Here is a 27,029-nt window from a genome sequence, read left to right as displayed (position 1 = left end):
ACTAAAAATATAACTTTTTTGTGTCTTGATTTTTTTCGCATAAAGTTGTATTTTTTACAGCTTAACGCAGAAAAGTATAAAAGTTTTTAAAAAGTCACTGGTACATAAATAACAACAATAATCATAAATAACACTGCCAAATTTCAACAAAATCGGCTAAATGATTTTTACGAAAAAGCAATTTTTTAAAAATAGTTTGACACTCTGTATCTTAAAAACGAGGCATTATTGGACCTATGTTTATATAAACTTTTCGTCTTAGAATCACCCAAAGAATTACCCTTTGAAGTTCGGTCACGTACATAAATAACAGCTTGTAAATTAACCCGCCTCGACAAGACAGAAATGTGGTTGTAATGTTTCCTTTATATAAAAATTTCGAAAATAACATGTTCAGAGTTCCCCTTTTAAGGTGTGCTAGCACCTTTAAGAAGCAATTTTTGGGGTATGTTTGCAAGAACTTTTTTAAAATGATTTTAATCGCTAGGATCACCTCCCAAATTTTTTAGATGCTATTTCCGAACACCGTGTATAAGGCACCAAAAATGAATGTTGGTAATATGGGGAATCTTGAAAAAAAAAATCAGTTTCAGTGAACTTAACACAAATGTGTACACTCTAATGCTAAATTACCAGATCTATAAAAATGAAAGAAAATAAAATATTCTAGATATCCGGAGAAAATCAAAATCATATCTCTAATTTTGTTTTTGAAATGATGAAATATTTTTACCACTTTTTCAGCAAATAAATTATATATGCTAGAGACATATTTATACACCTCAACGAAATCTACAAACAAGGCCATATTATTGCCTTTCTGCATAGTAAGAATATTAAAGTTGCTAGGGGAGCTAAAGATAACTTGATATAAAAAATGAAATTTGGGCAAGTGAGGGTGAAAATCATTTAATAATTTGTTTGCTGCTTGAACTTTAGTTTCAGAGTTGTTTAAAGTGATAAAAGCTGTGCAAATTTGCATTAAAAAAAAATGTGTTACCCTGAAAGAAAAATTACAATACAAAATAAAACAAAACACGCGTATTAAAAATGGTTCGCCAATTTCTATTACCGGAAGGAAATTTAATTTTTTCACCATTTTCTAGACAGATTCTGCACTCCCATGATTGAAATAATTACCACCCAACGTTAATTAATGGAGAGAACTTTATCAAATTATTAAAATAGGATATTATGAACCGAGCAATTCAATATGATAAAGAGGGTTCAAGATACGGACCTCGTTGTCGTCAAGAGATAAGAGTTAAACGTCGCCTAGAAATTGAATAAATGTGACAAGAAAATGTGTATCAGGCATAACTGAACAATGGAGATGGCAAGGATCCTGTTCTATTATTCAAGCCTATTGATCTGGTGTTAGAGCATTTCGGCAGAAGCTCCAAAAAGCAAATTTTATGACTTGTTTTGAATACATATTCCCATTTTTAGAGAGTTCAATAAAATTTAGAGTCTTTGGGGAATTTAAATAAGGAAGTCCTTTTTGACTATCAGTTTTAAGGCTATTAAAGGTTGGATTTTGTGGGGATGGACTAAAAATTCTCTGCTTGGGTGAAAATTTACCCTTTACTTCTAATCTCTTATTAATAAAGCTTCTGGCATTTCCTCTCTGTTTACCCACTATGGTTGTTGAAAGCGTAAAAAAGCTGGTTGCAGGTACTTAAGATACTTGTAATTTTATCCTACGCAGGGCAGGGATTTTGAACGTTTTACGTGAAAGCAAAAACCTTTTCGAAATACATTTTGTGTGACAAAAAATCAATATATTTGCCCATAAAAGTGCTTGTAATAATAGCGATCTAAGAATAGAAGGCTTAACGTCGTAAAAAGTGCTGGTAGCATAAGACAAAAAGAAAATGTCTTTCCCCGAGGGAATTAAATGGGGAGATGAAAGTGGCTAGTAGAGTGTCCCCAAACGTCGCCGATTCAACTATTTTCATTATCAGTAACTGTTGGATTCTGTCACAGAAACATTATTTATAGCAGCCATATTTACATTCCCCCGTATTGAGGGTCCTTATTTGTTTGTTCCAGTTTAGTTATGGGCCCTTTAGGCAGCCCCAATCCGATAACGTCATAAGAAATTAGAGTGTTTTTGAGTTAGGAGGCTATGAAAAATGATTTGTTATCGAAGAAATGGTACCTACATGACATAGAGGGTGTTCCACATAAGAGTGAACACCATATGGATCTTGGAAATATAAGGGATACGAAGTTGATTAAATGGGAAAAAGTTGATTCGGTTATTTGTTTTATGGAAATTTTGGATACGACTGAAAATTTTTGGGTCTCTTTATGCAACTTTCTACTTTTTTTTAGAAATGTTTTCCTATGGGAAATTTAAAAAAAATCTGGATTCTTCTATATACTTTTCTAAAGTTTGTCGCAAAGGTTTTCTTTGACAGAATTTTCGGTTCCAAAGAAAATGTTGATATTTTCAAGAACTTCTTGGAGTGATTGCGAACTTTAAAAAAAATTGTTTAAGGAACATTTTAAGACAAATTCCTTTTTTTCACCTTGCTTTAATTAAATTTATTTTTCCATGTATTCCCTCGTTTTGTTCCGACTACTTTCAATTCTTAATACTTTATTACCAATCATTTGATCTTATTTAGTTAAGTTTAACACATGCTTAGACCTTGTTTTTAAGGAATTATTTTGACCACGTTTAGGCAAGTTCATCTGTGATTTCAGCTAGCTAAGATAAATACAAACAGGTTTTCATAAGAAAAAAAAAACACATCGAAGCCACCTTCACATTTAAAAGAGCGGTGAGCTCACAAAACTGTTGGCGATGGTCTCAAGAAAACCCAAATTTTATAATTGAATGCCGCGATCAATATTCTCTCAAAAGAAATGTGTGTTGCGGTATATCGAATAATCAAATCATCCCTTACCTTTTCAGACAGAAGTTGAATTCTAAGTCTCTCTTTCGATGTTATACCTCTGGTCGTAATGAAACCTTTGTGGTTCCAGTACAATGGAGTCCTTATACATAATTTAAGGCGCGTTAAGGATTGTCTTCTAAAAATGTTCCTGACCACATTAATTGGATTCAACCTGAAGCAATTCTGACCGTCTAGGTCACCTGATTTGACTCCGCTCGACTTTTTTGAGGGTTTTCAAATCAAAACGTTTATAAACAAGACCCTTTCGCTACCGATGTCGAACATTTTGAGAGAGTTATTCAAGAATATGTTTTAAACATAAATCCGTAGCCATCAAGAATTCAATCATGGAACTGTCTAGAAGGACAACACTTTGTATTGAACGCGATGGAAAACACATGGAAACATATATTTTTTCCTTTTAGCAGGAGCCGATAAGGAAACATTTCTGTACCATATATTCAACGCTATATCATAAATTAAATTGCAATAAAAATTTATGTCCTGCAGATTAATGTTGTTTGTTTTTTTTATGCTGCTTTGTAGCAACAATAATTATTGTGGAACGTATTTTCGCTTTTCTTTCTTAACTTTATTAATGTTATGATGTTTAATTAATGCCTGCTCGGATTTGTAATAGCTATTTAATACATAATATAGCCATTTTTGGCTGATATTTGTTTATCAATGTATTTCTGTGTCATTTGCACGTAAAAATGTCGCGGTAAGTTAACCTGAATGCTTGCTTTATAGTCTAGTTTGACTTTCCATCAAGGTGTACGTAGTCTCTTTAATGTATTTTGAATTTTTTAAAACGATTTATTTATTACTTTTTTTTAACTTCACTGTTTTCGAGATATTTGCTAGTTTAATCTCTTATGAATGTTTGCATGGATGTATTCTTGAATAGAGCCGAGAGTTGGCGAAGTAATTACCTATAATACAAAATGTATCTTTAAATTATCTAGGAATATTGATTTATTTGTATTGTACGAACTACTGAAGTTGGTTTCGGGTAATTTTTTTCTAAATTCTAATGTACAGAAAGTCATAGTGCACGTATCGTTATTACATTATGAACATAACAGCGCTATTAAAACGACAAATATTTCGAAAACGGTAAAGTTTTGAGGCTACTAACAGGTATACCTTTTCCATCTAAAATATTAAACAGAATAATATTTTTATTAATAGGACTACTGGAGCTGCGTAAAAAAAAATGTAAGTCCTTTTAACTGGCCAAGACGGTTTCAAGTGGCGCTATTAGCTACAATAAAACCGACAGCACTAGCTTATTTCCCACGTCCGAACATTCCCGTACACCAAATTTTAGTGTCAGAAGTCAAAAGACTGTGAAGATATGAAATAAAATAAAAAATAAAAAAAACACCCCGTATCTTCGTTAATATTAACTTTTAGCATGCCGCGATTACGCTGGATCTTAATATTTCGATGGCAGGAATCTGCCGTTGCTCTTTGTCCCATTACTTTTGGGGCACCCTGTATGTTCGTGTTAGGGATACTTGAGGTGTCGCAGCACTTAGTCCGGAGTGCGGCTAGATGGTCCCTTATTTGAATGATAAACCCCTAATTTCAAAATGTTATTAACACAACCGTCTGAGCCCTAATCCCCTTCCTCGAGCAAACCTGTTAACGCTTTTTTAGTGGGAAGATTGGTTTTTAATTACTTTGCCTCCAAGCTAGTTTAATCCTTGACATTCCTCTAAAGCAAAATGTCTTAGTTATTATAAGTATCACTCAATTTACAGCAACGAGTGGTGTATATTAAGCTGCCACTGTTGTGTGCGAGGGTTGGATATTCCCCATAGCGTGGGGGTTGGTCCAAATTACTAGCTGTAATGCGATTCTCCAGTATGACTGCCATCTGCGATACATCCGTTACATACATATACGTGATTCGTGTAACCAGCGGTCCTTTGGTGTTGATAATCAATCATGTTTTTCAAAACTACACCGCTGAAAATATTTTTCATTACCGTTCCAGTTCCTTTTGGGGTTTTGAGATGCTTTGATGCCATGCCTTATTTGTATCTCTCTTTATGTTTGTAATTAACCACATCTAGGGGGAATTCAGCCCCGCTGAAAGCTCTTTGTTTTAAGTTTTACCCTTGCTTTCATTTTTTAACCTCTCCCTCTTCGCAGGAATTTAAAGATTTAAAATTCGTCACCGACCAGCAACTTTGCAGTAATTTTTTACCTCTGAAGTCTTTGCGCACCCCTCTCCCCTTTATAGCAGTAATTTTTTATTTTTACCCCCCCTCTCCTTTCAAAATATTACATCATTTAGAGCTGTGGCAACGGCTTAATCGCCTGGACTTTGCTATAGGGGAGGCAATCCCTTCTGGCAACATTTCCATTGCACTGCCAAACTTATTTGTGTATTCCCACTTAATGGGAATAAAATTTACAGGTCTGCTGCTAAACTTAAATAGCCAGGGTAAATAAGGGTTTCAGTGTAGCGGAAATGAAGGCCACTAGTCTTGTGTTGTTGACATGTTCATTAACAATCTTCAAGGGAGGGCCCCGTGATTTTGTCGATTTTAGTTATTTATTGAGAGATTTCTCTTGGTCCCTTATTTAGCTGCTTTCGACTGAAGTCGTGCTCTAAATATAAATTACTCGGAACAATCGGTCGTTAGTAATTAGTACAAGTCTCTTCATTGGATCGTTCAGTAGATCATTTAGAAGTATATTAAAGTAAACAGCAATTTAAATGTTACAATCGTGATACAAAGTTTTATTATACAGGGTAATTCGAATTCGCTGCCCACCATTAAAAAACCATAAAAGATACGAGGTTGCTTAAATTAGGGCAAGATACATATTTTCACGCTTTGCTAAATGCCGTTTTAAAATTTGGAAAATTCCGATTATTTCCGAAGATAATCGAAAAAAAACCGAAATTTCTACAAATGGTTTTTTCTTTAGTTATTTGAAGAGATTTTTAAAAATGAATTTCACTTTTTCATGGTCACTTTTGCCCTTATATAAGATACCGTCATTAAATTTCAAATATAACGTTTCGTAATTTAGGAACCATCAGCAACTTAATTTTTTTAAATACAGACCTGATTTTTTTGCATTTTTGGAAAGTCTTTGATTTTCTGAATTAAATGGCGTGTCACAGTTATGATAAAAACTGTCACATAACACGAAAATAAATACCATTGGTACAACCTACGAAGGTGAAATAGACAGAACGTTACACAGAGAAAGGTGAAGCTGATACGTTTGCCGAATGCTTTCAGAGGACCTTCAATACTTCAACAAACCTTAACTTTTCAAACTCTAAAATACCTGCTTCATATTATCAAAAACCTATTGGAAAACAGACAGCTAAATGTACGAATTGGCGAAAGCCTTTTTTCCCTTTTTCTCCTGAACAAGAGCTCTCTGGGGGATCGCAGCTTTATCCCGATAATACTGCCCTTATTGTGACATGACAAAATGACTGAGAGAACGGTAGAAAGACCTCAGATCCTAAGCCTTAGCCTGCACTTGCGATTAAAAAGTTGCAAGTCGCTTTACTTTTCTTGGCTTTGGCAGCCAAAGTGAGTTTACTTAGATTCGAATTTCAACTATAGGATAATAATAATGTTGGAACACCCGAATTTAATTTTGGATGTTATCGAAAGTGAACAATTAATACTAGTGATAGAAAATAGATCTGTACCTTATAATAAAAAAAATTATAAAGGGATAAACGTGTCTCTGCTTATACAGCCTTCCTTCATCTAGTATTTTCGTGAGTTATACGAGGCTCCACTAGTCTAAGCAATTCATTAAAACTATTTACACTCATACGATAAAATAGGAAGAATTTTCGAGTACATTCTATTCAATTCCGATGAAGTGTGTGAAACTGTCTTTTTAGCAATTTGCTGCTCACAATAGTTTTAATGAGCTGCTTGCATAAGTGGGGCCTCATATAACTTGTCAAAACACCAAATGAAGGAAGGCTGTATCAGCAGGGGAACGTTTGTCTCTTTAATTTGTTTGTTATAAAGTGCAGACCTGTTTTCTATCGCTAATATTAATTGTTAACTATCGATAACATCCAAAGTTAAGTTCGGGTATTCCGACATTATTATTATCCTACAGCTATCTTACAGTTGAAATTCAAATCTAAACTCACTTTGGCTATCAAAACCAAGAAAAATAGAGCGAGTTGCAACTTTTCAATCGCTGCGATTTTTTAATCGCAAGTGTGCTCATATGGTCAACAACACCCCATATTCTTCAAGTAATTATTATATCCTCACTTTGAAGAAAAACATTTGAAAAAAATTATTGAAATTTAGAATTTTTATTATATACTGGGTGTTTGGGAGTAAGGGAGTGATAGAGCACGAGGTAAGGACTAAATTTAACCCAACTTACCTTAGTAGCAAAGCCGATAATAACAAAGATACAGGGTGTCAAATTTGAAAAAAAATTTTTCTTCATCATATCAAATCGAAAATATTTTTACAATGTCAGATTTTTTCCACAAAATAAAAACACTTCAAAAATACATTAAACTTGTAATTTTCTACATAGAGGTTGTGTCAGCTCCCAAAGACGCGCCCTGTACGTATTATTATTCTTTCAGTGGAGGTCGTATTAGGTGCTAGAAAAGATCCACAAGCAAAAAGATAATGATGTAGAAATAGTCCAGACATTTGAATGCCCAATTTGAAAATTTATCCTCCTGTAGACCTAAAATTTCATCTGAAAAGTATCAACCGTTTCGTAGTTTATTCGGGTGAACCAATCATCGTAAAAAGGCTGTAAAGATACTCATTAGGCCAATAAGTCTATGTGTCCAGAGAAATTGCCGAGCATTTTCCGAACAATCGAGCTACGTGCACAAAATGGTTTCCATTAGTTTTTGCGATTCACGTTTACACGTTCTTCCAAGGAAAAGGCTACACGGCGTTGATGGTTCAAGAAAAATGTTCAGTTTATGAGCATAATATTATACCAACAAAAGACGAATAGAAGTGTTGTATGATCAACGGGTAAATCTCACAAAGCCTGCAATGCCCTTTCGGGGGCTTACTCCTCTTTGTGCTGGAAATGATCTATAGGATTCATTTCGGACCCGCTGCGCCAGTAATAGGGAAATTGTTTGCTGTTTTGACACCCATAAAGACATTTATTCGCGCCGAATGGTGTTGTTATGATGTACAACTTAATTAATGTCTTTCACAGCAAATTTGTTTCAGATATCTCTGTGTGAGGACTACAGCTTGCCAGTGGATCACTTAGCCGAATTAGCAAAGAGGAGACCGAATAGCATAGCCGTTACCAATAATTGCTTTTTGTCCCAGAATTTTTCTGATCTCATCTTATCAAGTCCTGAAGCTGAGCACGTAAGTTTGGATGTGTGTATATAAAGTGTGTGGTTTACCTCCTTGAGATCTGGCCAAGACGCATAATAATTACATAAACCCTTAGAAAACTGTCTTAAGAATGGCAATACTCCAGAACTTCCGCCATTGCTTCCACTCAACGGGAATAAGTTCACATTTATCTACATTTCAATTCTTTACTTCGAGAATATTAATGTAAAACGTTGCTCTGGCTGTAATTCTAATTATTTGGCAACAATTTTGATTTTTTAAAGATCTAAAATAACAGCCGTAAGTAACATCAAGGGCGGGGGGATAGGGAAACACTGTTACTTCATTTTTAATGATTTTTTAAACTTATTTTTCAAAAAATTCCTTGCTTTCATTCTATATAGCCAGGAAGCGTAGAATAGGGATTGTAAATAAATTTAGAGAAAGAAAAATCTTTATTTCGTAAGAAACAGGCTATCGACCAATTGGTCTTTTTGCCTGGATTACAATTATTATGTATTTATAATTATTTTGGTTCCGATTGAAAAATGTATTCACCTTTTTTTTGTTTTTTTCTTTAACAGATACGGTCGCTATAATTATTAAAGATATAATTTAATAAATTTAAAATATTCAAAAAGCAACTTCTGTGCAGTCTTAGGTACCAAATTTAAAACCCCCTGCAGGCCATTTTAGAAACTTTAAAAAATTGCTTAAACATCCTTTCGGATGGAATAAAAAAAATACATGATATCATGTTAAACTCAATTCCTTTATTTTTTCTGGCACAAACCTCTCTTATACTCTAATATACGGAATATTGTTTCAAAATTATTGAATCTTAAAGAAGTTACGAGTTCGCACGTTTTATTAAATACCTCAACGCGATGTGCCTGGATTTTTAAAATTACCACGAGTTCCAAAGTTTTTTTGGTTTCTTTCGCAAACCATTATTGTTATGGCCCTGATTCATGTAATATCAACACAAAAATTGTAAAATTTTGTGGAAAACACTATGAGGTTTCACAATGCATAAAAGACAATTGTGTTTTATTAAAAAGAAATCGAGTTTCATTTCTGCGAGTAGAGTGAGGCAAAATTATGAAAATTTATGGTTTGCCTCAATAAGCCCCCAAGTACCTCCAAGGGCGATAGAATATAAAATATAAAGTTTGTTGCATACAAAGGAAATGTTCCTGCAGTGTACTGACTAAAATACATCTAAGGTTGTTTCATTTAAAAATTAGAGTATCTTATTTTTAAACAGGGAGAATCTAAAATGTATAGAAACTTCGGTTTGCTCTTTATAAACTCTTCATTCAAAACTGTAATAGGGATAGATGTCAGATTAAGTAAAGGACAAACTTTTCTCTGTAAAAGTATAGTTTAGTGACTGAAAAAATACAGGGAAAACCCAATAATAAAAGGATATTATATCTCGATAAATTATTCAATATCTCAAGAAACGATGCATATGAATATAAGGCCATATAAGAAAAGAATGTTCCTTTATGTAAAAAAAAAAAATTGTGATGTATCTTCTGAAAAATGTCTTTTTTTCCATATGAAAAACAGAAATTGTAAAATTGCATAAACCAGTTTTGTCAATACAAAATTGTGCAAGATGTACTTGATTTAATTTATTATTAATTTGTTTCCCTTATAGCATTTTTTTCTTTATCCGCTAAAATGCGTACCTAGGAGCTCTGTCTCAGTGAAGTTGACCCAAACTAATAAAAATATGTTTTTTGAAGAAATATATCGATTAACAGAAAATTTATTAAATTCATCACATTTTTCTAATTAAATAGGATACGTTTATTATATATTTGTGATAGTCACTTTTGTCTTATTAAATTACACATTTTAACTAACAAAGAAAAATACTTTTAAGAAATTCCTAATATTGCCAATAAACAGAAAATCCACAAAAATTCAATAGAAAACTACTACCGCGTTATTATTATGCCTTGATACGCCTCAATATAGCATTAACTAATGTTTGATAATCATCTGGAGCGAAACTGTTCCATATTTCTTGGAGACGAGCACGCAACTCTGGAAGGTTTCTTGCGGATTATGATCGCAACTTTTTCGTAATATACCACAATGTTTCGATCGGCGAAAGATCTGGACTGCTAGGAGTCCATTTTAAAAGTGAAATATTGTTTTCTAACATCTAATCTTTTTCTTTTTTTACCGTGCAGCAAGCAGCTCCATCGTGTGAAAAGATACATTTGATATTTTGAATGGTTGGGCCAACTTCACTCACACTTCAACTTCACTCACACAGGGCTCGTATATGTATAAATCCATGAAATTTACAATCCAGCGATTGTCTAAAGTCGATCACTTTAATATCTTCAGAGAGCGTTGAAGAACTTTTCCCGGGATATTAGTAAACTCCTGCAACTATCAACCTCAACCATCACTTCTGTTATGAACTAATTTATCTCATTTTATGCGCACATATGTAAAATTCCGAAACATGTTTTATCCATTAAAAAAATGTGCAGAAACCTTTCTATCGTAACAATTTTAATGTATTTCTTTGCTTCTCGGCAGCAACTTTGAGTTTATACAGAGCTAAAACAATACCCATAATCTCCATACACCTTACATTTAACACCCTCGCAACATTTTAATATTTAACAGTGCGTCTTGGAGGGGATTTCGTGAAGCCATTCATTCAGATGTGTGGGGCAATAAATATCCCCTCCTAAAACTAGGGTGCGTTTGCCCCTCAAGATTTCTTTGGTAGCAAAGTTTAAGTTCTCGGAGTGTATATTGATAAATTGTTAAACACTCTGCGGTAAATCTTTTAAATATATTGCCGCTTTTGTCGAGGTGTATATTTTTTGAGTCGGAAAGTAATTAATCAATCAACGTCTTCAAAAGTTACGAGCACTGATATATAGAGCATTCCCGAACTTTACTCAAGTGCTTGCTAATCCCGACAAAATTCCGAATGAATATGACTAGTTCCTTGCACCTCCCCTTCGAATATTACTCCTTAGGGAAATTTGCTTCGTTAATTAAATTGATCAATTCCCTTGTCTTTGTTTAGAATTCTCGTTATTTTTAGGTGGTGGTTTTAGACACATATTCTAACCCCAGGGACTCCCAGCAAAGGCTAACCCAAGAAGAAAAATACTTTACCAGTCCCGATAAAGAATATTCTCAGCCTTACACCACAGGTAAGCGTCCAATAAAAAGTATTAACCAAATCGATTTTGCAATCTAATTCCTAGCTGTCTCGAATGAAAAATCTGAAACGTTATAGCTGCTAAATCCCTCAGCTTTCCGTTTATATTTCTTAAACGGATTTGGAGTAGATGACATTTCTCATTTCCTCGTTTTCAAACAAATTAAAAAACCAGACTTCGAAATCTGTCATCAATCTTAATCCCTTCGTTAAACGCATTACTTCTGAAGGGCCCTTTCACCATTCGAGAACGCCTTCGATTGTCGATTGAATTTTTATTATTTTATTTATGCGATGATGAAATCGATAGGGATTTCGATATCAATGTAAATTACCGGTAAAATATTGGAAATTTTAAATTAGTTGTCCCGTTTTTTTGCCTACCACAATTCAACATAGTAGGTGGCAATTTGAACACACCGTTTCTTCATACAGGTACATACAGTCCTGGACACATAGATAACACACTTTATTTAATTGGGAAAAAGTGATTGTATTAGGAAAAAAAAAACTTTTTCTCATTATTTGTGTTTAAGATACTTAATGTTAATATCATTGAAAAAATGAAAATTTATTTCATAATTTTAACATAACGTTATAAAATGAACTAAATTTAACTGAAGAAAAATCTAAAATACGAAGTGGCTATTTATGTGACCAGGACTGTATATGTATATATAGTGTGTCCGGATTAAGGATTTACCACCCTTGTAAAATATTTGTTTCTTAGCCAATTTTGACGTTTTTTCTTATTAATTAAATATTCAAAATGCGCATTTATCTAGTGCGTACTCTTTATCCATATTTATGGCCAACTGCGTGCGTTTTTATGGGATTAAATTTCAAAAAGTACTATTAGGGCTTTTTTAGGATAAAAATAAAAACGGATTCTTAAATAGAATGACCTAAAACACTTCTGTACCAATTTTCATTTTTCTGCCATACAGGGAGTTCGAGAAAACCAATTAAAAAAATTTAATACTCAATGAAAACGCATTAATAAACAAGATAATGTACAGGGTGTTTACTGTAATACCTAATACATTTTACAGGCTTATACCTATTAGGAACCGAAATAATAAGAAAAGTTTATATAATGTTCACAAAGATAAAAAAATACTTTACTTCTAAGATACAGAGTTTTAAAAAGTTTTAAATTTTTTATGTTTCAGTTTATATTGAGTTTCCGAGTTTATACTACAACTATGCCAAATTGTTGAGAAAATTTCCAGGACGATACTTTTTCTAGCACCACTTCCCTTTTACTCCCATTTTTTTTGTAGCGCGCCAATGGTTTGATTTATCTGCTCCAAAGAATTCAACTCTCAGTTCAATTTAAAATTTTTGGGTCACGTATATTTATTTCGTATCTCTAATAGTTTTCGATCTACTTGCGAAACAGAAAAGACACAATTTTTGTCCTCTTATTTCGATTAGACTTGAAAATGCCTGGAACTGAGAGAATAGATTTGAAAAAAATATATACAACTGTTTCTCTCTCCTTTTTGGTTCTAAGAGTTTACTCAGATAACTTCCTCACTTCCTGAAAATAAACAGTTTGGTACCTGTAGCGGTTGTACCACCCTCATGAGTCCGGCACAAATCTGAAAGATAAGCGAAGGTCAGGGGTGTAAAGGAAATTCAAGAACGGTGGGATCAGTAACATCTATTAGTCTATTGCTTTTAATATAAAATGTCCTTGCTTGCTCTAGGAATGTCTTCAAAAATGTACATCTAGGGGAGGTAAGCAGTTACTATTTAAGCCTCACAATTAAAAAATGTGATGCCATTTTCCTTCCAAAAAAGTACTTTTAAGCTCTAAGCTGGGTAGTGAAGGATCTTCCCTAGTTCCATATGAATACACCGAAAGATGCAATGCTGTGATACATCACTGAATTAAGGATAAAAAGTAACGTATTAGGAAATAGTGATAGTGAACCATGACAATGGGACCATCCTGTATTTTTTTACAGGAAGAAACTTACAAGATGAAGTTAATGGTGAAAAAAACGCTTTATTAAAACGAAATTAACCGTCGCCACATCCGCTTATTCACAAAAATTAAAAGAAAAAATCTTTTGGCTTTAACTAATGTGAGTTTCCTGGTAAAAAAAACCCAATCGCTAAAAAAATAATATTTTTGCGTCCTCGGCATAAATGACCTAATTTCATTTAAATATTTTGTAGAAACTATACTTTTCTACAATTTTTCGAAATTATTACTTTCATTCTGAAATTTTAGAAAATCTATAGTGTTCATTGAAATATGCAAACATGTGGATGTGTGCCACGGATTTTATCTTAAGAGTTATCACTGATAAAGGAAATTATATTTTTACCTCTGAGGTATTCAATATTTTTCCAATTATAGAAGGAAGTTTTCAAAAGTATTATGTATAAGTTGCAGAAATTGGATTTTCTCCCGAAAATTTTACAATTTGAGCTTGAAGGCCTAATAATAAATGAAGAAAATAGATAATGACGGTTTATAAGTGACAAAAAACTTTAACAGTCAAAAAAGCTTCTGAATTGAATAGAGATTCCATTACATTTTATTAAAAACGTGGTTCCATGGAGAATTGAAATCTTTTAGACTCGCGTTTAGGTAGGCTTTCAGAAAGGAGCAAATCGACCTTAAAACCTTCTTCCCGATATAAACTCCGAGTTGAGTTTGAAGATTTATCAAATCACTTTTTAAAGCTTTCTCGTTTAATTCTTAAGTTGAAGCCAACTTTTTACCACTTTTTCTGTTTGGAATTTCACAAGAAATTGAATACAGATATTTTCAGTGTTTTAAAATAGAGTGGTAATTTCGATTATTTTTCGTCGGCGGAAATTTTTCACTCCTACTAATCACCTAATAAAACCTACCAATTAAATTTTTTTCTTCACTTCCTTCCATGTCCTCACAATCTAAAAGAAAATCAATTCCATGAGGCTTCAAGCAAGGGGCGTTATTAATACTAATCTCTTCGCTCGTTTATTTCGTTTTACCAAATGATGGTACGATAGTTCACTTATATTGTTCCCCTGTTTTCGGCTGGGCAAAAAAGGTGTTCTATGGATTTCTTTTAGCCATTGTCAATGGTAAATCTTCTTGTACAATGAATGTTCACTCGACTGAAAATGAACTGTGATTGTCAGGAACGTTCAATCTATTGTTTCCTGAAACCTTCGTTTTATTTCTGAATCTTTCATTGTCTACCCAACTTTTCGGCCTGAAGCCCTTAGAGTGTAAAGATAAAATATTCATCATTAAATTTTACATCAGTGTTTTTTAATAGAAATCTATCGACATGCATCATTAAATTGCAAAGAGAGAGTAATTTGATTTACCCTAAGATATGAGCAACTAAAAATTAAGGAACGTGACGAGGGTGAAAAAGCGCCATTTCCCTCGCGACATGCGCTTAAAGAAGGTGATAATAACCCCCATTATGCAAATTACAAGAGGGAAATTAGTTGCCTGAAATGTTTAATAGTTACAATGCTTTTAGAAGAATCATCGAATCCCACTTCAGACGAGGACTTCAACTACCCCTCAGGACAACGAGGGAACACCTTAGACCTCAATTCACCCGATAGTATTAATGAAGGAATAGCACCCCCGCCTACTTCGTTCCTAGACGTTCTTTCTCCAACCAAAACCGAAGTCCCTACCACTCGAAGACACCCTTCTCCATATTATTACGGAGACCTCTTTAAATATAGAACCGAGCAGCCTCAGCAATCTCCTAGAAAGTGCGTTAGCATAGAAAAGAACCAAAGCCTTAAAGAAGTTAGTAAGAAGCTTAGCAAGTCCTCGAAAAGACATCGAAAAAGTGAGCCATGTGACACCAAAGAACAACGAGAAAAAATAACCAGGAGTCGACTGCAGGTTAGGCACCATAAGAAGTCTTCCTCAGTAGACAGTCGCAGTACTTCCTCTAGAGATGCCTCAAATGAACCTAGAGATGTCTGTAAAGTACAGAAGAAAGTTGTAAGCGCTATTTGGTATAATGATGATGACTTAGACGAAATGACCCGTCAACGACATGTCTACGAAACCGCATTTGATTGTCGGATCAGCAAATCTGATGACGATTTGGACCAAATCGAAAAAGTGACAAATCATCCAGTCCTGGTACAATGGAACACAGATAAGGCTGGGTCAGAACCATCCAGAGACAGCTCTTCAACGCTATTAAAAAATAAGTCCAAGGAAGAAAAGCCGAGCCATCAACCAGAAGACAATAATCAAGTTCTAAATTTATCGCATAATTTACAGGTGAGTAATTTATATGAAATGTTCAAGTATATTCAAAGCAGACACACGAAATATACCGATAAGAGCTATAGCATTTTTCGCTATTTTCATTCAATGCAGTAATTGATAAACATTTGGATTTCTTGCGGAAATGGTAACTGTTATGTCTAAAAGTTTTCTATAAAAAAGATTGCTCAGCATGTATATCACTTGAAATTCATTACAATAAAAATATTATCAATTATTTTGAAAATTTGGAAAAAAGAAAAATAAAAGTTCGCTATTTTCGCTAAAACTCGTTCTTGAATTTTCCACAAAAATTGTGTTTTTTTGCGATTCTTCCGAAATAAGAATCGTTATAATAATTTGTTTGTTTTTTTATTCGAATAAGACAGATAACAAAACTGAAAACCTTTTTTTTTTCATTATCAGAAGATGCATTTGGGAAGAGAAAACACAACCTCTTCCCTTGGAGGTCTACTGATGTGCGGCTACACCCCATCCCCGCCGTCCACCGCGCCTCTCCCCTCAAAGTTTCCTGGCAAAGAATTGATGATGAACAGTCTCCGTAGTGCCCCCAATTTGCCCTCTAGGACCCGCACCAAAGACCTTAGTTTGCCTGTAAAATCGCTTAGGGGGAGATCCGTTATTGGTACTTGTAGCTCCATGCGAATTCGTCAAGGAAGTGCCTTTGATATTGAATTCGGAAGTAGTTCTAACTCGAATCAGAATATATCGGAATTTAAGGGTCGGCCTGGAAATTCTAGGGAACAGACTGGAGAAATGGTGAATGATTTTGATGAATTTAATTGATTTAAAAACGTGTTTGTTTTAGGATCGAATTAATGAAATTAAAGGTAGGCCTAAGCCAAATCTATTGATGGTGCCTAAAAGATCAAAAGACATGATCAGGAGGCATAAATATTCATCGACAGAAAGTATGACCACTAGTAGTAGCGGAGGAAGTATGGAAAGTATCAAAAGTAGTACCAGTGAGGGTAATCGTAGTACTAGCAGTTCTTCCAGTCATCAGTCTGCGTCTTTAAGTAGCCACAGTTCGGACTCAGGAAGTAAGTTTGTAAAAAAGTTATTATCATCCCTCATTAATAATATTAGGTGGTCGTCCAAATAAAAATTACGTAGCACCGCAAAACAACTTTCTAAATCAGCAAACGGGCAATAAGCTGCACATTTTGAGCCCCATTTCGGATAAATCATCCCAGGAGCCCATTTCGGAGACTTCAGACAATAACAAGAATAACAATTCTCAGAAATGCTCCCCGGATGTGCAAAGTGTCCAAAACGAGACGATAGTGGAAACGAAAAGCACTAAAAAGAGAATGCCTCAAAACAAGAATCTTTTGAGTTTAAATTTTCAAGGCAGACCAGAAATTCAAGGGTCGGACAGTGGGATTTCGATTCAAAGCCGGGAAGGTGTGTATGAGAACTTATTATGGGAAATATTGGGAATATTTATTTGCACTTAAACTGTAATAAAATAAAATTGATTCTTGATGTTTTGTCCACGACATCTAGATTCAGTGAAGTGATATCTAAGGGAGTCCGACATATCTATTCACTCTTCTCATAATGATAGAATGTCGTGCATGAAGCGTGATGTGATACTCGTTCTTAGTGTGAATTAAGTCTTAGTAATGTTCGTGGACGAAACGTCAGGAGTTAATTCTATAGAATCACTTTTTATGTATCCGATAAATATGTCCAGTACTTTAACTAAGAAGGTCTTTAGAGTCTGACAAAAAAAAATTTGTTTCTAGGAGTAAATAAATCTCGCTATGCGTTGGCAACTAACGACATATCAGCTCCACCATCTCAACAAGATTTCTCAGATCTCCCCTTTGACATGCCTAAATTACGCCGACGTAGGTTAATACCTGATACAGCGTGCACCTCAGGGAGTGCTACCTCAATTGATCTTCGAGATCTTCCCTTTGACATGCCTAAACTACGTAGAAGACTGCGACTGCAAGCTGGTAATTTAGACGATAGTATTTCTCAAGCATCTTCTAGCCAAAGCGTTTTGGAGATAGGTATTTATCCATACCACAAAATCGCTTACTTAATGATACTCATGAGCAACATTTTGTAGGTCACTCTAGGCCAAAATTAACATTGAATTTAGGGGAAAGTGGTAGTGGTAGGAAGAGACCTGGATTGGGTTTGACTTTAACAGGGATTGGTACTAATGAAGGAGCCTCTACGAGTACGCAGTGCAACACTTTGAATTTTCCTGGGTGCGATGCCATTGATATCAGTCAGCCTCTGGAGAAGCAAGGGTATTTTTTTAAATAAGATCCAAAATGGTTATAAAATGTAAAAATTGTTTTAGGTGGTTTCATGGAGCAATTACAAGAGTTGAGGCTGAAAACGTGCTGAGGACCCTAAGAGAAGGCAGCTTCCTTGTCCGTAATAGCGAATCTATTAAAAACGATTATTCTTTATCTCTAAAGTAAGCATAAAAATAATGAATTAAATAAATTAAAATTAAATGTATCTTTGTTTTAGGAGCGCCAGAGGTTTCATGCACATGCGAATACAAAAAAATGGGGAAAGTGGTTCTTTTATTTTAGGACAATTTAGTAAGCCTTTCACATCGATTCCAGAAATGATAAAACATTTCTCGATGAATCGCTTGCCTATAAGGGGGGCAGAACACATGTGTTTGTTACAGCCCGTTATAGCACAATTGTTGTGATAAGTCTCTTGATTTGCGTGATCAGCCAGGGTTCTAATGAGGAGTTATTTTTTGGGCGACCTAAATTTCTTTATTGTTTTATTGGAAGTAATTTTGTTCGGTTATTAATCTAAACATATCACTGAGTTCATTTATAAAAAATGTAATAACCCGATCACGGTCGGAGAGAGAGAGAGAATAAGGCACTTAAAAATGAGAAAAGAGGGCTTAAAAAATTTGAATCGAATAGTACAAATCCTAAAAATCAAAATATTAAACGTGTGCGGAAAATTCGTGTTTGTTATCAGAGGTTGGACATTTTCGAACTGATAGATATAAAAAAAGGGGGAGGGTGCCATAGAAACTGCAGATCATAATTTCGTCTTATTTCAGACTTATTTGATTGCTCACCTATGAATAATATGTTACATGATAATCTAGCATTTAAAAGGAACATAGTGCAATAAACATAATTTTCTATTTTTACAGTATTATTTTGTTGATCGAATGTTTTGTTTATTATTGTTGATATTAATAGTTTCTTTACCTTCTAAGATAATCTTTTTAAACTTATTGCCAAAGAACATGACTGTGAATATTTTACATACTTATATATTATATACATTTCGTGTGTTATTTTAGACTCCTAAGGATTATAGAGTGTAGTTCAGAGTAATATCTTAGATTAAAAATCTACACGTTATGTAAACTAGTCGACGTTTTTAAATTGTCCAGGATTCCTTAGTTTAAGTCCCTTTTTTTATTCCGCATCGTTCCTCTTAAGATGGTTGTTTCCAATTATTGCTTGACCGTATCGTATAATATTCATATTACCTACGTAATTTATAAAAGGACTTTTGTCAATAGCGACTAGTTTATGTGGTTTATTTTACTCCACTATTTATTATTGTACATTTCAATATATTTTGGTCATTGAAAAATTATAAAATATTCCTATACTTACCCCATACAAACGGGGAATTATTACTATGAGTAATATAGACTTTACCGATTTTTAGTACTCTTAGTTCTAGACAAAATGTGATTAATGTGTTAACAGAAATATCGGACTGAATAAAAATGGGTCGGAAAATGATTTTTTCTTGTTTTTTTTTAAATTCACCTAGTTCAATATGGTTTTCAAATTGGCAAGTAATAATAGTGTACCGCTTTTACGATGAATGGATGCGTTTTTGACTCTAAAAAGTGTTTTGTAGAAATATGTCTAATGGTGTAATGTGGTAGAGAGGCCATAGTGCAAATTATTAAGCTTTGACAGTGGAGAAGTTCTAATTCAAAATCGATTGTATTTCGATTATATAATCATATTTACAAGGTATATGTTTCTACTCCGCTATTCCAACATGACGCTTCGTGAAAACGCAGCATCAAATAAATATGGACATTAAATTTGCTGTCCGGAAGTTGGAGATGAAATTTTGGGACGTTATTGGTTCAAAAGCAGGAGCTGGAATTTCTACGAATGTTTTTTTATAGCTCTTCAAACAAAATTAAAAAAATTACATTTGGAATCTAAAAATAGGGATTCAATTAAAAAGTGAAAGATATTAGATTTTATTCATCTATAAGGCTCGTAACGAAATAATTTCCTTAAAATATGGCAACCAAAATTAGGTCAACCTACAACTGTTAATCTTATATGAATTAATTTGACACAGCTGTTTTTCTTCCGCTCTCTTAAAATGAATTTCCTAGAAATAAATTTTCCCTTGATGCAAGGTAAGATAAGAATCTATTACAGTTATTTACGCGACAAGTCCAGCAGGTGACTTTCTACAGTCGAGTTTTTTTATAGAAAAGGCGACGTCAGGAACTAAGCTTAGAAGATATCAACGAATGTTGTGAAACTTAACGGACGTTCCTCTTGCAAGATATTATTTCATATTGTTATTTAATTTAAAAAAGATTTGTGTTTTAAGTTTCAGCAAATTAATATTTCTTGAAAATATGGTGAATGAAATATGCCTGTACAAATATTTGTTAAACCCTGATTGAACATAAAACAGTTTATTTATCTCAAAATATTCTCCAAGTTATTGACAGGTACTACTGTCTCCATAATTTGACCGATTCCATGTTGAAGATTGATTAGACGGTAGTCCTGGTGTGAGAGACACCTCAACTTTTGATATCGGAATGATGAAGCTCACTTTCAAGCCATCAAGTACTTTCTTGGTAGCAAGGTAACGAGTGAGGTATTTATTAAGTTCAATAAAGGGTAGTACCACAGAGAATAAGTTCCAGTTGAACATCTATTGATTTATCGCTGATGCTTTTATTCTCAAGACTAACCAAAATTTTTTAGCTGTTTCATAGGGATAATGTCAAATGTATCAAGTTGGCTCATTCCTCCTAGGTAAGACAACCTGTCTTACCTACATCCGCTACGATCTGTCGCAACTAGTTTGCATTTCCTTCTCTATAGAAACAGTTTATGTTGATATTTCCCAAAAAAAATGTCCTTTTTACTCATTCTTTTTTCATTTAATCTAGTTTTCAGATATTAGGGAAATTGGATACTGTCCATGTTTGGCAATTTTTACATAATGGAAACTATCAGAGTTTCAGTCTTTATATAAACTTTCATCCATGTTAAACAATAACTGTTATTCACAGAGTCTCTATAGACATCAGAAATCGAAAAACATTCTTTTATGTGAATAGTTATTCCTCTAGCATGTCCGTATTTTGAATGCTATATTATAGGTTTGTAACTGTTCACGCATTATTAACTTTGATTTATGTTGTGTCTTATTAATGCAAACTATCTATGGGGTTTGTATTTTCAATTGTCTAGTTTCCAAAATGTAATAAAGGTGTTTGATAGTTTATGTGCAGCAGAATTATTTTACAAGGGGTCAACTTTTCATGTGTTAATCCTAATTATTACTATTTACAGCAAGATTGCCATTGAATTTGTTTTTTCTCTTTGATAACATCTACATTTTGTTAATAAAAAATTGTATAATTGTAGCAAATTTTTGGGATTTCCAATACTTTTTTCGAATACATACATCATTTAGATTGTGATTTACGTTCGCCACCACAGTATGGGCAACACACTTTGGAATGGTACCAGAAGAGCTGAAAAATAATTACTGAAAAAACTTCACAAAGTGCTTTATTAAAGTGTATTTTCAATACGGGGTAGACTAGTAAGGTATTATAACTTAACGTTACAGGACAGAGAACATTGCATGACATGGTGTTGTGACAACAGTTAAAAAATCTAAGATTTCTCTAGTAAAAAACAAATTAAATTTATAAAATATAACCAGTTAATTATATAATATTCATCTTTGCTTACTCCTTCTTAGGACTTTTCACCTAAGTTTGCTTAAAGTTTCAGGGATGATCATTTTTATACATAATTGGAAGTATTTTAAGGAATACAAAAAAATTCATAGCGCAAGTGGTACGTATAAGTGAAGAAATTTGTTGAAAAAGAACTATTGCGTGCACGTTGCAATACACATAACTTAAAATTAACATATCACGAAAAAAATATTGGCTACTGCCAAATTGCTTGTATTACAAAAGACATATTGTCAATACGTTCAAAAGAAATCCAAGGTAAATAAAACCTTAACACTCCGAGATTTCTTTCGAAGCCTCACCATTATTTTCTACCTGAGAAACCTCTATGCAACTGTCTTTAGAATCCGTAGAAGAACACTTTTGAAGTAGTTCTTCATACTCAAGTTTATAAGGTAACAATGGAATAACAAATACTGATATATCGTCACAAGAGGCAGGTTTGCCCCCTTTCAACTGCCAGGAGTTGCTTAAAGAGCCTCGGGCATAGCCCACTAAACACGTAGCAGCACTAACGAACTTTTTATCTTCAAATGCAGTGAGAGATTTGGCAATAATTTCTGCCGCTTTAGAACCGTCCATTACGTCCCAAAGGCCGTCAGTGGCCATAACTAGAACTTCGTTATTTTCGGTTGGTGTAAGGGAATGTACTTGAACCTCTGGATGAGATGACAGGAATGGTTTAATTGGAAGTTTCTGATAAACTGCGATTAAGTCGTGGTCTCCGAAGCCTCTGGTTACCCCTATTGTGCCCATTACTCTGCTCTGTGACTCAAAATTAGTGAAAGAAATATTATTATACAAGCCACAAACCCTTTTTCCATGTCCAGTTATAACTGAGACCTTCAAATCTTCTGGTTGAAGGGTTTTGTAGGCCCATCCTTTCATATAGGCATCTCTAAACATAACAGTTTTCCCTAAGTCACCTGGTCTTGGCTGACTTAAATACTCCTTACAAGTGAACTCTTTACCTAACACAATTGGCATTATTAATAATGTAGTTATGGACACATACACTTAGTAAACCTAGTAAAGCTGGTTGTTCCTGAGCAAGCCGTCTTATTCTGTCTCTTTCATTCTCAGGAGTAAAATCCATAGACATAGGTACAAACTTTTCTCCTTTACAAATAATTCCTCTGGAATCCCCAGCATTAGCTACATACAATTTTCCTAAAATCAATAAGGACACTATTGCAGTACATCCTCCTGCTGCTTGGTATTTGTTACGATCCTCCAAAAGAAGTTGATCCTGTAAACAAAATTAGATACACTGACAATCATAGTAGCTTGAGTGTGGTGTTCATACCATTTCTCTAAATGCAGACTCTAAAGCACCTATAATTAAAAGGTCTCTATGTTTGGTTGTAGGTAAATGTTTTTCAGTAAAATGAATCCATATATCATCTTGTGCATCTACAAGCTTTTCCTAAAGGAATACAAAGTCTTTGAGACGTAAAATGAGTTATGAATATATGAGATTCTAATGGCATAATGATATATTGAAAATATTAATATATGTTGATCTTACTTCCTTTATTCACCCATTTGAGTGCTTAATCATACTACTGGACGTGTCAAAAAGAAACATTACATAATATTAATAATACAATACTCTATTTCGTAACATTGTTAAAATACTGCGATATTCCTCAATTGGTGTTTACTCATAAAAAATAATATGAAAACAAATAAAATTTTGTGTGGTGTTATAGATAAGTGTTATTGATATGCCGTTCGTCAGAAGCAAAGTTTTAGTTTCATTATGCTGATGATGTTCAAAATTTCTATCAGTAATAATAACTGACATCTGACTATGTACATTCAATTTAGAGGACCCATTATAATACACTTACCATATAGTAATAAGACATAGTGAATTTCTCTTTAGTTACATATAGGAAATAGAAAAATCATCCAAAACAGTATAATTTCAATTTTTTAATTAAATAAATGCATGATTTCAATACATTGAATTACAGATTATATTGATATTTTTCTTCTGATATATTGGAGACATCTGTATTTTTTAAAAATTTATCATATGATACAATATATCAATACATTTCTAAATGATGTAAATTATGCCATCCCTATATGAAACTTACATGTATAATATGGTGTAGTTGATTAGCGGCACATAATGCTGCTCCTACACCAGCATGTCCATCGAAAATCCCATAGTAAGTGTAAGGTATTGAGAATTTCTGTACATGGCCAACATCAGTTTGAGTTACCTTACTTAATACTCCTTGCCTATATACAGCTTGGTCTTCATTCCATCTTGACTTTCCTGCATTTACACATTCAGCATATCCTAAAATTGATAAATTGATATAAGATTGAGTAATGACTCAGTTAAAAGCATACGGAGATGTAAGTATAACCTGTATTATAAGGCAGTGGTTTACTGGGATGAATAATAGGCCGTAGTTTGTGATCAGCACTCATTTGGACTTCATCATCTCCTAGTCCCAGGAAATGGGGCCTTCCATAAGGAAATTTGGGTGCTAATGATGCTTTGTTGTATTGAACCCCATCTGTGGCGCCGTTGGTGGCTTCTAACCCGCTGACAGCACCGATAACTGCGCTTTTGAGACGGTTGAGCATTTTGGATTATTTATTTATCCGAAAACATTAAGCTAATTCTTAATTTTGCAATAATAACCAAAAAACTAATGTGATGTCAACAATAAAAGTGTCAATGACCTGCCTGCTGTGCACGTCATCTGATTCTGACGTTTTAACTAGAGACATCTTTTATGGGAAAAAATATTAAAGCAATGGTGAAGTTGGGTTATTGGTTGAGAGATGGCGATCATATAGCCACGCATTTTCGTCTGTCTGGCGGCAATAATTAAATTTGAATACGTTTAATGGCGAATATCGTTTACACACGTTTTCCAAAGAAACATGATTAATAAGTAATATGTTGATGTTGATTCCTAACGAGGTCATTGGGCAACTTATCAAAACTTGAATACTGCCAGTATGAAGGTAAACAGGTACGATCGTAGTTCATCAACGAAATTAGCTACTAATCGGTGTTTGACGTCTTTAATACATTGAGGAGGTTATAAATAATTGTTGATTTCAAGAAGCCCCAAGGGAAGAAGTCAAAAGGTGCTAAATCCGGAGATCTTGCAGAAGGGGAGGAGTTATTAATGAAAGTCCTTCAGATTAGATATCAACTATTAAATATTAAAATAATATATTAAATATTTTTTGGAGGTAGAATACTTGGTTAGAAATGAGACACCCTGTATATATATTTTTTTATTTTCAAAGTGTAATATAATAATAATCACTAATGAGGAACAATTTGTTAATACATAGTGCTGCGAGTATCTTATTTGGTCTTCGAAGCTCGATTATCGGGAAGCCGAACACTGCGATTTTTAAGTGCATAACGCTGTATCTTTTTATGTTTTCAAGTCGTACTGATATGAAGGAAAAGGAACAAATTACTATTACATGATTCTTGATCCATCTCTTTTGATTTTCGAGATAGTTGAGGGCAGAATTGCCGCAATGATCGTAAAAAAGTAATTCAATTATAATCATTACGAATTATTCCCAAAATTTGTGATGTATTTGATCTATCAATTACTGATTTAAAAAAATACTTGAATTACTAACAATTCACAAACTCACGAACTTTTAACATCACGCTGGTACCATTGCTATTCCTGAGTTTAGGCGTTCTTTTTACACTATTTCTTTTTGGTGCGACACTGGCTCCAAATTTCCAGAAATTCAAATTTATTGTTCAATTTAGAATTTTTTTAATTTGTAGCATTTTTAGGATGTTTAATCATTTTCAAGCTATTTAATTGTAGATTAGACAAGTCCATGTTTTTTATGTTTTTTGAACGACTTATGGTTTTTGAATAAAGAAATACAAATCATTGATGTATAACATAATTCGACCAATACTTAATAACTGGCAATATTGGGAATATATTTGAAACTGATGTAAGATTAAAAATCAGTAGTTCTTTTTTCAACCAAATTGGATGAACAATTAAAAAAAATTATGTATATATGTATATATCGTGCATCTTACGCGCCTATCTTCGCAACAATGCTGCCAGGGACCGCCGATTATTAAAATAATCTATTTTAAAGTAATTCCATCCATCACTTTCTAAAACACGTTCAAGTTAGCCTGTATATTAAAACCTGAAGAAGTTCTGGAGGAAAATCTAAGAAAACCTGAAGTTTTATCACCATGCGGATTAGTTTAAATTTAACATAAGTAGGCCTACAACTGCCCTTGCATCGCCACTTAGCAGATCTGTGATGTCTCATCGTCATGTATCTCCATAACGAAGTTTTTGCGACATAATGTTTAACTGAATAATTATCTTATTTTTAACCTAAGGAATCGCCTCCTAAAATATGTACGCTCTATTTCCGGATGCTCTGTATGTATGTGACACTCCGAAATGTTTTTGCGTCAAAATAAATCATTACAAAATTTTGCAGCTCAATAAAGGCGCAAAATTGTACCCTTCGAGATTTAGACAGTGCTGTCGTGTGTGCTGTACCTGCACCTAAAATATTAAAGTTGAAGAACTGAAAGAAATAAAATGAAGAGGTCTAGTTTGATAGATTTAGCTGACATAGTTACATTTCGCATTCTTTTCATGACTCCTGGCAAACTTTCAACATCTGGCAGTTTTAGAACATTTAAACATAATTTTCGCTGTTTTAGCTTATTTAAAGCTCAATTTGATAAATTTGATCGATTTATGTACATTTCGCATGATTTTATCATTTGAGAGTGAAATAATCGTTTTCGACCGTTCTGGTACATTTAAATACTCTCTTGATGATAATCCTCTGACATCATAAAATCAATGCGAAATGTACATAAATCGATCAACTTGGGCAAGTTAAGTTTTAAATAAGTTAAAACAGCGAAAATTCTGTGTAACTGTTTGAAAACTGCCAGATGCCGAAGGATTGCCAGGAATCATGAAAGAATGCGAAATGCAACAAATTCGGCCAAGTCTATTAACTGGGCTTCGTATAAGGGCAAATATGGAATATTTTATTTAAATGATCTAAAACGGTAAAAAACGTTGATTTTCCTTGCACTCAATGCAAAACATACACAAATCTACCAAGTTGACAAAGTTAGGCTTTAAGTAAGTTGCTGATGATCCTTTACAAACGTGAGGGCTGCATTACCCAAAACGAACTTGTCCTCCGCTTTTCCACTAACATATCTCTTCAGGAAGCAAATAACCAGTAAGCAAATTTTACTATTGGCTAATGAGGCAAAATTCAGCTT

At 33.7% G+C, this 27,029-nt stretch overlaps 2 protein-coding genes across 2 annotated transcripts in view; one reads left to right on the top strand and one right to left on the bottom strand.

Annotated features, from left to right (window-relative positions):
• LOC136409699 (serine-rich adhesin for platelets-like) overlaps positions 1 to 19,490 on the top strand; it is a 28,808-nt gene extending 9,318 nt beyond the window's left edge. Inside the window, exons 6-15 of the mRNA XM_066391383.1 lie at positions 8,135 to 8,281; positions 11,337 to 11,448; positions 14,954 to 15,723; positions 16,135 to 16,488; positions 16,538 to 16,772; positions 16,819 to 17,136; positions 17,481 to 17,753; positions 17,813 to 17,999; positions 18,053 to 18,172; positions 18,229 to 19,490. Coding sequence (XP_066247480.1) covers positions 8,135 to 8,281; positions 11,337 to 11,448; positions 14,954 to 15,723; positions 16,135 to 16,488; positions 16,538 to 16,772; positions 16,819 to 17,136; positions 17,481 to 17,753; positions 17,813 to 17,999; positions 18,053 to 18,172; positions 18,229 to 18,418 — 2,706 coding nt within the window. The 3' untranslated portion in view covers positions 18,419 to 19,490. The remainder of the gene's footprint in view (positions 1 to 8,134; positions 8,282 to 11,336; positions 11,449 to 14,953; positions 15,724 to 16,134; positions 16,489 to 16,537; positions 16,773 to 16,818; positions 17,137 to 17,480; positions 17,754 to 17,812; positions 18,000 to 18,052; positions 18,173 to 18,228) is intronic.
• Positions 19,491 to 21,540: 2,050 nt separating this feature from the next.
• On the bottom strand, positions 21,541 to 24,449 carry LOC136409625 (protein phosphatase 1H). The gene is made up of 6 exons (XM_066391254.1): positions 24,118 to 24,449; positions 23,839 to 24,047; positions 23,040 to 23,159; positions 22,760 to 22,982; positions 22,547 to 22,704; positions 21,541 to 22,498 (listed from the first exon to the last, which is right to left on the bottom strand). Exons 1-6 carry the CDS (start codon positions 24,338 to 24,340, stop codon positions 22,004 to 22,006), a joined length of 1,428 nt encoding a protein of 475 aa, XP_066247351.1. The 5' UTR covers positions 24,341 to 24,449; the 3' UTR covers positions 21,541 to 22,003.
• Between the last annotated feature and the right edge of the window lie 2,580 nt (positions 24,450 to 27,029).

The sequence above is a fragment of the Euwallacea similis genome, chromosome 6 (assembly GCF_039881205.1).
Source record: "Euwallacea similis isolate ESF13 chromosome 6, ESF131.1, whole genome shotgun sequence".
Lineage (NCBI taxonomy): Eukaryota > Metazoa > Arthropoda > Insecta > Coleoptera > Curculionidae > Euwallacea > Euwallacea similis.
The sequence above is the reverse complement of the archived record's forward strand: the minus strand, read 5'-3'. Positions and strand labels throughout refer to the sequence as shown.

Excerpts from the sequence above, each read along its gene's own strand:
- LOC136409625 (XM_066391254.1), bottom strand. The coding sequence starts at position 24,340 with ATGCTCAACCGTCTCAAAAGCGCAGTTATCGGTGCTGTCAGCGGGTTA. Across the intron at positions 23,160-23,838 it reads AACTACACCATATTATACAT|GAAAAGCTTGTAGATGCACA; the intron begins GTAAGTTTCATA and ends GTATTCCTTTAG. Across the intron at positions 22,499-22,546 it reads TAACTGGACATGGAAAAAGG|AGCAGAGTAATGGGCACAAT; the intron begins GTTTGTGGCTTG and ends TTTGAGTCACAG.